At 33.2% G+C, this 13,525-nt stretch overlaps 1 protein-coding gene across 1 annotated transcript in view; it reads left to right on the forward strand.

Moving 5' to 3' along the window:
* Window positions 1-1,305: 1,305 nt before the first annotated feature.
* Window positions 1,306-13,525, forward strand: part of LOC149235709 (uncharacterized) — a 54,971-nt gene continuing 42,751 nt past the window's right edge. The window contains exon 1 of the mRNA XM_089368632.1: window positions 1,306-1,587. Within this exon, the coding sequence (XP_089224758.1) occupies window positions 1,306-1,587 (282 nt within the window). The remainder of the gene's footprint in view (window positions 1,588-13,525) is intronic.

Here is a 13,525-nt window from a genome sequence, read left to right on the forward strand (position 1 = left end):
TTTCGACCACGAGATGATTGGGCGAAAGATCCTATGAGGGTGAGACCAAATCCTGAATAGATGGGTGTATGACCTTCAGGGTGTGAGCAAGAGAAAAAATTATATGAGTGAGGCGGTTCAGTCTAGTCCGAAGAGGTTGAGAGAGGAATGGAGGGTGGTGGAGGGAAAGATGGAGCAGTGGTAGAAAAGATGGGAGGGGGCAAGGTATGAGAGCAGGGTATGGAGGGAGTAATGTTCATAGAAGATGAGGTATCATGAAATGCATTGCAAGAAAGAGAGATAGAGGAGTTAGGGTGAGAGGAAAGAGGAGTACCCGCTTTTCTCGCAGCCTCAGCAGCAGCTCGGGATCACGTCATAGGTGGGGATGGTGTCCTGTGCGTGCCTTCTGCAGCCATGGGAGAGACGTCTCGAACAGATGCCCGGGGGGCCGATACAGGAGTACGATCCGGGAGGGAGACTGCTTGACCCTTTGAGATGACTGGCGCACTCGGAGGATCAAGAGATTTTTTGATCAGTGGGCATTCCTTGAAAATATGCCCCACCTTGTGACATCTTCTGCAGCGAAACGAGACTCCTTCATAGTCCAGAATCTGAACCCGAGTGAAATGCCTCCATTTTAATGTGATTTTTTCCTCCAAACCCTCGCGCGTATCCAAATGAACCAGAATGCGGGCTAGGGTTCGATTCTTGGTCTAGACATATGATTTATCATAGTCAAGGTAGGTGCCGAGCGTATTTCCAATCCTGACGAAAACATCTTCTGACCAATACTGTAGTGGGAGACCAGGTAAACGAACCCAGAGTGGTCCTGCCCCAATTTATTCCCTTTCCGGATCAAACAGAGGACTCCATCGCTTAAGGAGGACCGGAGCCATCTCTATATGCCAGTATCGAGCAAGTACCAGATCTGTATATTCCTCCTTGGAAAAATGCAGGGCAAACCACCCCCGAGGAAGGATCTGGACCTCCGACAATTCTTTCAGGGTATTGCCCCAAATTTCATGTACCCAGAGGGTCAATCTTTCCGCCGAATAAGCCCTACCACAGACATGCCCAACCAGGACAGAGCTAGCCTTATTCGCAACTTCACCCATTGATATACCTTCACCGAAACAAATGGTGAAATCCTTTGACGAAGCCTTCACACACTTTACTTTCCTTTTTCCAGTCCGGGGCACGGATGGATGATCCTAGAGCGGGTCAGAGGAGGTATGCCCGTCCTGTTGTTGTTGAGCCGTCGATTTTACCCTAATCATAGGAGTTTCAAAACAACCTAACGGGGTGTTTGCAGAAGTTGACGGGTTGATGCCGAGGTTTGGAAGGCCCCCAGGTGTCTGGTTCGGAGGCAGAGGAGCACTAGACAGGTGGAGATGGTTGTCTGGAGGGTTTGGTTCGAACGAGGGCGAGGGCGGTGTGACCGCGGCAAGCAGGTGTAGTGTCCCAGGGGAGAGTGGCAGACAATCCAGAGCAGGAGAATCGATAGAGAGGGTGCCGAAGTGTAGTGAGGATGTGGTGAGACCAGGGAGTGTAACCACTGGGGCGGAGCAGGACAGATCTGATGCGGAAGTCGGTGGGGGACCAGAAACCGTTGGGTTAGGGTTAGGGCTTCTGAAGATGGGTTGTTCGGGAAATGGGTCCGGTGAATAGTCAACCTCCTCGATGTCCATGACCTCGTCCATGTTCGAATAGGGAAATGCCAACTGTGACCGCCGGTGACAGTGGATAACAGAGAAGGGAAACAGACGCAAAATGGTCAGCTGGAGGACTGCAGGTTATTCGGTGGTACTGCAGTAAAAACGATAAAGAGTTACCCTAAGCCCTTGCTAGGCAGGGTAGTCGATCGCTCCTCCATCTGTCTCCGTCCGAAGTCTCGTTCTCTCTTAAAGCATTATTATTCCTATTGAAGTGTGTTTTAGAGAAAAATATTATGCAACTACAAGTATTTGGAGACTCTGAAATGATCATCAATTGGATGAATGACGAAATCTAAGCCCATTCTACTAGTGTTTTATAGTTGGCTTTGCATTTGAAGGACATCTCTAGTATTTTTCAAAGGGTTAGTTTCACTCATATATTTAGAGAACTGAATAGTTTTGTTGATGCACCATTTAAGAAAGCCTCGCACCTAGTTGAAAGGTTTTCTTGTCTAAGATGAATTTACCAAGGGACATTTGGTTTTGTCAAGGACTTGTAACCTTTTAGATTTTTGATCTCATTTGGTTGTTGATATATAATGTTTTAACTGATGAAGACATATTTGTTTAGAACTTAGTTAGATTTGAAATATTTTGGAACAACTTATGTTAAGATATACTAGTAGTGGGCCCGTAGGCCATAGAAAACTAGTTGTATATTGTATGTACATCAACACCAAAGGAATGTATTGTTAGTTCTTCTTCAATAGCAAGTGCACATTTTTCTTGGTTATATATATCTCCAACTTAAATAAGCCTAGTGGTTAAAAAGTGTGTTTCATCTTAAAAGGCCATAGGTTCAAATCTAGAGTGAGTCAATTAAATTGATATATGGAAGGGGTCCCTTATCTCACAAACAAGGAAGGCTCATACACCTTGGCTTTATCGTGACCTTATAATTAAATTATTATTTCATATATAACTTGATCATTACCTTAAAATTAAAATTTACACCTACACATGAATTACATATTAAAATCATTAAAAAGTATTTATTTTATGTCATTCATAAATATATATATAGAAAATTATAATAAAAATAAAATAAAAATTAATTTTAAATAAATACACATCAATATATGAAATGTCCCTTTAAAAAAAATGAAATAATTTTTGAAGTTATGGTTTAACTAAATACTAATTTAATGTATAAGACCACCCTATAAAATAAGAAAGAACTTGAACTTCTTTTATTTAGTAATTTAATTATTTAATTTTAGAAAAATATATATGGGATTTGAATTTATGTAAAAAGGATAATGATCATTTTTTCCAACCACTTAATTATAATCAATATAGATTCATTTTAAATACGAATCTAATATGAGCTAGAGGAATCTAATTTCTTCACTGCAATTTTTTATAAGCCGACATTATTTAAATGTTTTCTTCTATTTTGTTTTTTTCTTTGGTCGACATGAGCAAAATTTCAACTTTGATGATAGACGAACATGGTTACACATCATACTGGGATGTAGAATGAGTCTTTCAGCTCAATGAGAAAAATTTCAACTTTGATGACAGACGGACAATGTTACACATCATACAATTAAAAATACAATCGTTCTTCCTAATCATTCAAAATAAACTCAATTGCCATAAATAATTTATCTAAATTATATATAAAAAAATAATTAATATACCAGCATAGATTCATCTTAAATACAAATCTAATTGAGCCGAGAGGAATCCAATTTCTTCACGTACAAATTTTTTATGAGCCGACATTATTTAAATGTTTTGTATAGTTTTTTTTTTTTAATTTTTTTTAATTTATATATATATATTTTTTTATTTTGGCCTATAAGAGCAAAATTTCAACTTTGATAATAGACGAACAAGATTACACATCATACTGGACTATAGAATGAATCTCTCATCTCAACAAATAAAAATAACAATCATTTTTCCTAATCACTCAAAATAAACTCAATTACTATATATAATTTATCTAAATTATATATAAAAATTTAATTAATATACTACAATAATTTATAGATTTTTATTAAAATATAATATTATAAATATTATTTTTTCCAATTTTTATATTAAAATTCTATCTATTCGAATAAGATTAAGTGTGAATTACTTTAAACATATTTTACTCTCTTTATCATTTTTTAAACCATTGAGAATAACTTGTAACCAATATATTAATTCCTTCACATTATGCCATAACTTCCGTGAATTTCCCTATCACTGCCTTCTTTGTCCTACCATAAATGTTGCATTGACCCACCCACTCTTCCTTTTATAAAAGAAAGCACCTCCTCTTTTCTTGTGACCCACCAACCATTGCATTCATAATAAACCTTGTCCCCTAGCAGATTATTGAATTACCTTATGTCATCAACAAGTCATAAATTTTATTCATCTTTTTCTTGCCACTTGACATTTGGTTAATAGCCACACTATTGGAAAGCGACCTATTGGATTATTGGATTGCCTTATGTCATCATGAAGTCATTAATTTTATTCATATTTTTCTTGCCACTTGACATTTGGTTAATAGCACCATTGTTGGAAAGTGATAGGCTTTGGGTGGATGAAATGTATATTCAAATTTTGATGGAAAACTGGTTTAAACAAGATAAAAATTTGCATGTCTATGATAAATAAACAAAAAAAATAACTTTGGAAAAAGCAAAATAATATATTAAAAACAATGAACAGGCATACTGAAGAAATTCCACGTGAAAGAAACCTACTTTATATTAGAGGTTAGCATTTCTCTGTAAATATTCTGACAAAATTGGCTCTATATCTTTCTCGGTCATCTTTGTGTTTTATTAATGAGTTTAATCTCTTTCTTTTCTTAGGTTAATATTTATTAGCAACTCATCTAAACATTATAGTGTTAATGTTTTGGGAGTTTTTCTTCATCATATCAACTTAAAACTTAGTTAAAACCATATAAAAAATAATAGGTATTCTTTTTCACTCCAATTTGTTAGTGACAAAATATGGGTATTCTTTCGCTCCAATTGTTAGTGACAATTTTTTGTAAGCTAACTCCACAACTCATCAACTAAGCTAATCTATTTAGTTAAAACCATATAAAAAAGATAGGTATTCTCTTTCATTCCCATTGTTAGTGATAAGAAATTTTTAAGTTCCATCTTGAAGATAAATAACTCCACAACCCATCAACTAAGCTAATCTTATAACTATGAGTTTTTTTTAAGGTATGCACTCACTATTCATCATAATTCATCTATTATTTTCAAGTATGTATATATATATATATATATATAGATAAAGTTATTGAGTTTAGTATTTAAAAGAAATTTTAATTTAAATATATTCATTCTTTTTTTTTTTTCAGTGGGGGAGAGAATCCCCGCTGAAGAATCATAATACATCTTATATCGCCGAAGCGAGCAGATTCATCATACAATATCGCCAAAGCGAGCAGAATCGTCATCATCAAGCAGAATACGTCATCATCCATCACATAACGTCATCATCAACGAGCAGAATACGTCATCATGAACATCGAAATGCTGCAGCAGCTAACGCGCATCCCACAGGATTCGAACGTGGTTGGGGGGTGCGAAAGCCAACCACCCCAACCACCACATCATGTATGTGGAATTTTAAGATTTTTATATAAAATTGAATGGGAATTCAAAAAATAAACTAATTTGGAATTTTAAATAGAATTGAATGTAAATTAAAGAAAAGTATTTGATTATCTAAAGAAATTTCTTAGAGTTTGTTCAGATCGAGACAAATTAACTTAAATAATTCCATTTATATTTTTTATATTATATTATATTTTATTTTCATTATTTATTTATATTAAATAAATTTTATTATATATATTTAAAAAATAAATTAAAATTTATAATCAAAATTTGGAATGGCTAATTTTCTTTTCACATTTTAAGCTGGTTGAACTCCAACACGAACTCGAATAAGGTGATTAAGGTGTTACCTATGTTGTGATATTTAGACCATAAATTTGATATTTTTTAAGATAATTTTGAGACTTGTATTATCATGACCATTTTGTAAATACGAGATTCATGAATTGCTCTAAATGTCCAATTAAAATTTTTATGTACAAACAATTTTCTATGCGATTAATATATATTTTATATATTTTATTTTTATAAAATGATTATAAAAAAATAATGATTTAATTTAATTAATTTGATTTTTTTAAAAGAAATTACATTTCTTTTGAAGCTTCTTTTAGGTGAAATTCTTAAAACAATCTAAACTTGTAGGTTCTTTGTACATATATGCTCTCATCATTATAAAAGTGACATTTGTCACTAAATCACGTGGTAGGCATGGGAAGTCATTAAGCACAAATTGATTTTGTAAATGTGACTTCCTAAGGTCAGGTTTTCTTATAATAACCACAATCTTTAGTGATCACTAGTCATCTTATGGGATTGGCAAATTTCTACCTCAAATTTCTTAATTTTAAATGAAGAGAATTTATTGAAGAGGGATCAAGTATCTAGGGAAGTCATACGATAACTAGAATAGATATTAGAGACTTAGGATGTGTTAGAAGGTTAAGTTTGCTTTTCATAATTATGTTGTGTCATTATTATCAAAATTCAAAATTGAGTTCCAAATTATTTGTTTTGAATCTCGACCTTTTGGGGCTTCAACCTTGAGGGAAAGACTAGAGATGGAATCAAACAAAAGGATTTAAGAAGTGCAACTCAATTGATGGTTACTATTAGTTGGATGTAAAACTAAAAGATACTCTAGAGAATCTAAGAAATGACATGGTTTTATATAATGAAATCCATCTAGAAGGCTTATTTGAAACCAAAAAAAAATGTTTTGCATGGTCACTTGTCAATAGAAAAGTTTCCTTAGGTCAATGCTTAGACTAGTACTTAGGTGTTCCCCAACCCAAATGTCCATTGTGCGGTAAAAAGTAAACCCCAAGCATTTATTTGATAATACAAATATACCAAATTAGCCTCATACTGGGCCTTTAAGCTCCATTTTTAGTTTTTCCCTTCCAATATAACATGGAAGTTGGTGCTTTTAACATGTTCTCTCCCATGAGCCTTGGAATTTCATACAACATGACAAGAAATAGAGCATGTGGTTTATATCATTTTTGGAAAATAAAAATGAGAATTTATTCACCAAAGCACCACATTGCATATAATTTTATACGAAGTTTTTAATATGCATCCATATATATCTACAAATCTAGGTGTAAGCATGGGAAGGTGGAAATAAAAATGATGCATATGTGCAACCTTATGGATTATTGAACCAACATGCCCTGTATCACGAATAAAGTGTCTGAAAGGAGCACTCGTTGACACATTCAACCCATTCTAGTGTCATATATGGTTGTTAACATTAACATAGGGCAAGGTGATCTACTTGTGAACATTAGGAAAGGTGAAGGAGCTAGATACCACCATAAGCCCTAAAAGTCCCTTGATTTGACAAACTTTTGATGATCCATTTTGTTATCTTTGAACCAAAGTGATTTGAAGAGCCTGGTTAGGATAATAAGGGATAGGAAACCCTTGTGGATGGATGAGAGCCATTTCTTGAGGAAAAACACCCTCTTTTTTTGCAAGCATGATTCCAAAAACTAACTAATATAATATCTCACTTTGGGCAACTAGATTGTTTATTATGTTAATTAATATTTGTGTCATAGGAGTTATTTGGGCAACTAGATTGTTTATTATGTTAATTAATATTTGTGTTGTTGGAGTTATGACACTTACGAACTTTTATTTTATGTTGATTTGCATGGCCATTTTTTTTAATTCTTATAAATTTTATTTTCTAAATTTATTATCATCACAAATATATATTAAGTCATACATCTCATCCATATTGAATTATAAAACATCATAACTAAGATAGATTTACCTTAATTTATTTTATATTATGTTATTATTTATTTTATTATTATTATTATTATTTTTAAAATTTAAGTATTTTTTCAATTTAGTGTTTTATTATTAGAAACATATGTAACAATACAATTTTTTTCCTTCATATAATAAAGTACTCATTCTCCAGCGTGTAAGTAAAGTAAGATAAACTCCAGGGTTTTTGGCCTTTCAACAAGAAGGTTTGAAGCCATTGCAACAATCTTGACATCCCTTGGTCAACACTGATACTGAATTCTTCACGGTGCAAGAGGTAGAGACGAGTATCAAGAAGTTGGGTGTTGGAAAAGCAAAAGACGTAGTTGAAATCCAAGCAGAATATTTAAAGTGGGGCTCAAAGATCCTTGCACCTCACATTACAAAAAAATTCAACAACATCATACAACAGGGGCTCCCCACAGATTGGACAACTAGTCTAGCAATACCTCTTTTCAAGAGCAGTGACATCAATAATCCCTTCAATTATAGAACCATCATGATAAATCCTTTGTTTGCAAAGCTATTTGGAAGCATGCTAGAAAATAAAATTAGCAAGTGAGCAGAAGAAAAAGATAAGTGTGCTAAAGGGCAAGTAGGTTTTAGGCCTAAACATTCCACAATTGATCATTGTATAACTTTAAGGGACATCATTGAAAAAGTTTGGGAGAAAAAGGAAGAAGTCTTTTGTTGCTTTATTGATTTCAGAAAAGCGTTTGACACAGTTCTTAGGGATAATCTTTGGCACAGAATGGAGGAACTTGGGGTTCCTAAACATTTGAGAGCAACTGTGCATAGGCTGTATGAAGAGGTGAAAGTCAAAATTAGAACTTCAGCAGGCATTTCTGAAAGTTTTAGAAGCGATATCGGGGTCAAGCAAGGTTGCCCACTGTCTCCGACCCTTTTTGGTTTATCTATCGACAAGCTTGAAGAGTGGTTAGATTCGCAAGTGGGTGATGGTATCTATTTGGGCAAGTTTGTTACAAGGATTCTTCTGTATGCATATGACCTTATTATGATTGCTAAATCAACTCTTGGTTTGCAAGAGCACTTACTATCCCTTGAGTATTTTTGTAGAAGTGTGGGGATGCAAGTCAATATCAACAAAACGAAAGTAGCGATTTTATTTAAAAAAGAAAACATAACCATCATAAGTTCTACTTTGAAGGCAACATTCTGGAAGAAGTTGTGGATTACAAAAATCTAAGCTGGGATGGTTGTAGAAAGAAAATAACTTTGGGGGGTTGGAAAGCATTTTATGCTTTTCAAAATAGTTGTAGAGAGGCAGAGTTATGGGACTGGAAAACCACTCAAACTATTTTTGGGCTTCTAGTGATGCCGATGATTTTCTATGGTTGTGAACTATGGGCCAACAGTACATCCGACATGCAGTGGAGGCAAACTGAGAAAATTTAGAAGCGTTTGATTACAAACAAATTCAAGATTAGAAGTGTAGTTCCTTATGCTATCTTGTTAAGTGAAACAGGGGCTGCTCCTATTGAAGCAATTGCTATGGTGCGAGTCATAAGGTATTTAAAAAAAATTGAGCAAATGGAAGAGGGTAGATGGCCTAAGGTTGTCTTTAATAACAGATTGTGCAACAGAAAAAAAAAAAACTTGGATGCAACAAAATAACAAATGGTTTAGTAAATGGGGTATTTGCTTGAACACATGTCCCATAAGCAACAAAGAGTTAAAAGCTTTTGTTATGAATAAGTTCCATAAGCGAACTTGGGATAAGGAGCTAGGAAGAAAGAAAAAGTACTATATTGAAGTGTTTAATCCCACTCATAGTCATCAACAAAAAACATACCTAGAGGCTGATATCTCTTGGAGAGCCAAAATTCTTATTGCTTAGTTAAGGAATAATTCTCATCAACTTCGTTGTGAAACAGGGCGCCGGAAAAGGCCAAAAGAAGTGTGGGAGGAAAGAATATGCTTTTTTTGTTCTTCTGGAAAAGTGGTAACATAAAAGCATTTCATTTTAGAATGTGTGGCCTTCAAAGACAACAGAGAAAGTTATATAGATATGCTGGCAGCTAGCTCTTGGGATAATCTATTTAGCGAGGGGTTTGTCGAGAAGCTGGGAGCATTTATTGTGAAGCTTCACAGAAAAAGGGCCGAATACATCAAGCAGATGAAGAAGCAATCTGTCCTATAAACTATCTTTAAACTCGTGGACGTTAAAATAATATCTTTTTTTATTCTTTCTATCAACTCATTAGATCACTAGTAAAATTTATCTAAATAAGAAAAATAACAAATTTCTTTCAACAATATAAAATAAACCAATTAATAATAAAACACATTTCATTTATATAAAATTGTAAATATAAATTATTTTGTTATTTTAAATATAGTAAATTATAATTATAATTATATAAATAAATTATTTTGTTATTTTAAATATAGTAAATTATATATATATATATATATATATATTCAATTAATTTGCTAGAAATTTTGTATCAATCGTCCCCCTCTCTTTATATATATTATTTCAATTAATATGCAAAATACAATTTAGGGATGAATTGATATGCAAAAAGTCAAAGAACATTCCATGAAAGAAAATAAAACAAAATAGGAGAAGGGGTGGTACTTAACTACCATTGAAACTTTAGAAAAAAACAAATTTGTGAGGAGGGAGCACATGTATAATGACTTAACTCTAAGTTGGTGGACAAGACCCCATATGACTTTACGGGATTTTATTGCCATTCTACTCGAGGGCTTCAAGGATCGTCTTCTAAGTACAAAGTAGAACTGTAAGGGCTTGAGGTAGGAGGGTCTATCCCACCCTTGAAAAAAAGTATGCCATTCTTTCATGTGACCCACCCAACTATTGGATTTATAATAAACCTTGTGCCTACTACTTTATTGAATTTACTTAAGTCATTACTTTCATGTGACCCACCGAACTATTGGATTTATAATAAACCCTGTGCCTTTTACTTTATTGAATTTCCTTAAGTCATTACGAGGTCATAAAAAATAATCGTCTTTTCCTTGCCACTTGACCTTTACTTAATAGCCACACACTTGGAAAATTTTAGGTTTTGGTGTATGAAATGTATATTAAATTGGATGGAAATTTGTTTTAAAGGGAGAAAAAAATTCCTTGCCACTTGACCTTTACTCAGTAGCCATACCATTGGAAAATTTTAGGTTTTGGTGTATGAAATGTATATTCAAATGGGATGGAAATTTAAAAAAAAAAAAAAAAAGAGCTCATAATAATAAATTGAAATTTAACCATGTTAATAAAGGAGGAGGCAAAATAATTCAATATTTTTTTTCTTTCATAGAGATGCTTAATAAATTCCATGTGAAATAGCATAACTTATAATAGAGGTTAGCGTTTACTGTGAAATGTTCTTTAAAAATTGGCTTTATGTCCTTACCATGTATATTTTTGTTATATTATTAGATTTAAAATATGCCACAACTTTGTTCTTGGCATATTTTTTTTTAAAGCTTCTCTTCATTATAATAATGTAAGATCCAACATCTTTGTTGTTGTAGGTTATTCGTTAGCATCATCTTATTTTATCTCGAGAGCTTCTCTTTATTATAATAATGCAAAATTTATTTTAAGCATTACAATAAAGTTGAAAGGGAGGATTTTAAAGTAAATAGGAGTGGATATATGAGTTTAGCGTTTAATGAACAATTCCAACATGGTGTGGTGTCCAATGGTTAGTGTTCATAGGTTTTCAGCCTTTATTTTGAACACAAATAAGTACCCAATCCATCACCAAGCCAATCTTATAACTGCAAGTTTTCTTTAGATGTAGACATTAGTTATCTATCATAGCTTATTTACTTATATGTCATGTTGAAAATATCACATATATCTGATTTAGATATGATATGATATTTTATTTTATAAATTTGATTTATTTTAAAGGAGTTTTGAGATTTTGGTTATTATGTCTCTTTTGTTTATATGAGATTTAGGAATGAGCTTAAATGTTAAACTTAAGATTTTTATGTGAATTTTTTCATATAACTATATTGTGTGTTTTCATTTATTTAAAATGAGTAATAAAAATAATTAATAATTTAGTTTGATTTTTTGAATTTTTTTTTTAAGAAATTACATTATTTTTGGACCTTTGTTTAAGTGGAAGTTCTAAAATAGTATAAACTCATAAACTCTTTTGATCATATATGATTTAGTAATAATAAAAGGTGGTTTTTTTAGTAAAAAACATATGATATATGTTGGAAATAATTAAGCACAAGTTGGTTTTAGAAATATGATTACTCAAGGTCAAGATTCTCGTATAACAACCACAATCTTTGCTAATTGCTAACTATCTTTTGGGATGATAAATTGTTAATCCAAATTGCTTTATTTTTAATAAAGAGACTATTATAAAAAAGGGATCAAGTATCCAATGGAATATTATGAAAATTGTAGTAGAGATTAAAGACTTGGGATGCATTGAATGTTTTTTCGGATAGTTTGTTTTGACGCTTTGCCTTCAAGGACCTCAAGCTTGGGGAAAATACCAGAGATGGAACCAAACAAAATGATTTAAGAAGTACAAGATGGTTGATGATCAATAGTAGTTGGATGCAAAGCTAAAAGGACTATGGATATTCAATCCAAGAAAAGACATGGCTTTATACATTGAAGTCCATATCAAAAGGCTTACCTAGAACCCTAAGAAGCATGCTTTGCATGATTGCTTTTGATCAAGATTGGATAATTATATTGTTTTCCATCCATCTCGATGCTTTCAGAATGGAATAAGTGGAGGAATCAACTCACAAGAAATTTTTATTGGAGGGATCTAGTTTAACAAAACATGGTCTGAAGCCTTCTAGGAGCATTTTGAGGCACCAAAGGACTTTTTTTGGTGGTAAAACTTTACCGCTTAAGAATCACATTTTTTCATGCTATTCTACACATAGAGACATTTCCAATGATGCAAGAATTGTGTCAATTGGAGTATGTATGCAAAATTTATGCCACTCAAAAGTTGACCTTCATGTTTTCACTGCCATAATTTGAGAGGATGCCACTTCAACCCCCATTATTCATGGAAAAGGGGTTAGACACGTGATTATGATGTGGCAAAATCTAGAAGAATCTATATTGGAACTTTGGTTAAGAGTTGAGGTAGTCAAACCTAACCACTAGTAGGCTACCAGGCTGTGTTATAACCAGGCCATTAGGAGGAAAAGAGATTCCATTCTTTCGAGTGTTCCATAGCTGAGAAAACATAGCCAAGAGGGATAAGAGGTAGAGAACACACAGAGGATTTATGCACTGTAGTAGCCCACATGCCACATGCCATACTTCTTTGTACTTGCAACCATATTTCCATTAAGAGAAAGAGAGTATAGCGACCCCACCTTCTAGCTCGATTTTTCTCCTGAAAGGGTTTCCCAGAGCATATCTTGTGTCAAATGTGTGTGAGATTTTATTTTGTCATTCTCTATTTTCTGCATAATTTTAATTCATGTGCATGCACTATTAACAATAAATCTAAAGGTCTAGAAATCTAATAAAACTGTAATACTGTAGAATTTCAGATTTCAAATATAAGTTTATCAGATCTGTTGCGATGAACTATCCAATGGAATATCAACAAAAATTTACAGATCGTATTCGTATCATAGTAGGTTTCTTTAGGTATTTTGTGGATATTTGTAGGGGATTTAGATCGGCTAAGCAAAAATTTGAAAAACCCTAATCATGGCTGACGAATCTACGAATAACCCTCGTGATCTTGAATAGGAGAGGTTTTTGCGACTAGAAAAACAAGTCGCATATATAAGTCATAATATAAATCTCCTCATGGAAACCCTGAACAATAAGCTTAGGATATTAAGAGAAGATGGGGGTTCTAATGCGATTGACAAATCCTTAGGGGGATCAAAAGATCAAGAACAAATGGAGAACCAACTAAATAAAGAACCCAAAAAAGATCAACCCAGTTCGAGTGT

This window comes from Pinus tabuliformis, chromosome 8, assembly GCF_031772625.1.
Source record: "Pinus tabuliformis cultivar Carrire ecotype Pingquan chromosome 8, CPIR1, whole genome shotgun sequence".
NCBI classification, from domain to species: domain Eukaryota; kingdom Viridiplantae; phylum Streptophyta; class Pinopsida; order Pinales; family Pinaceae; genus Pinus; species Pinus tabuliformis.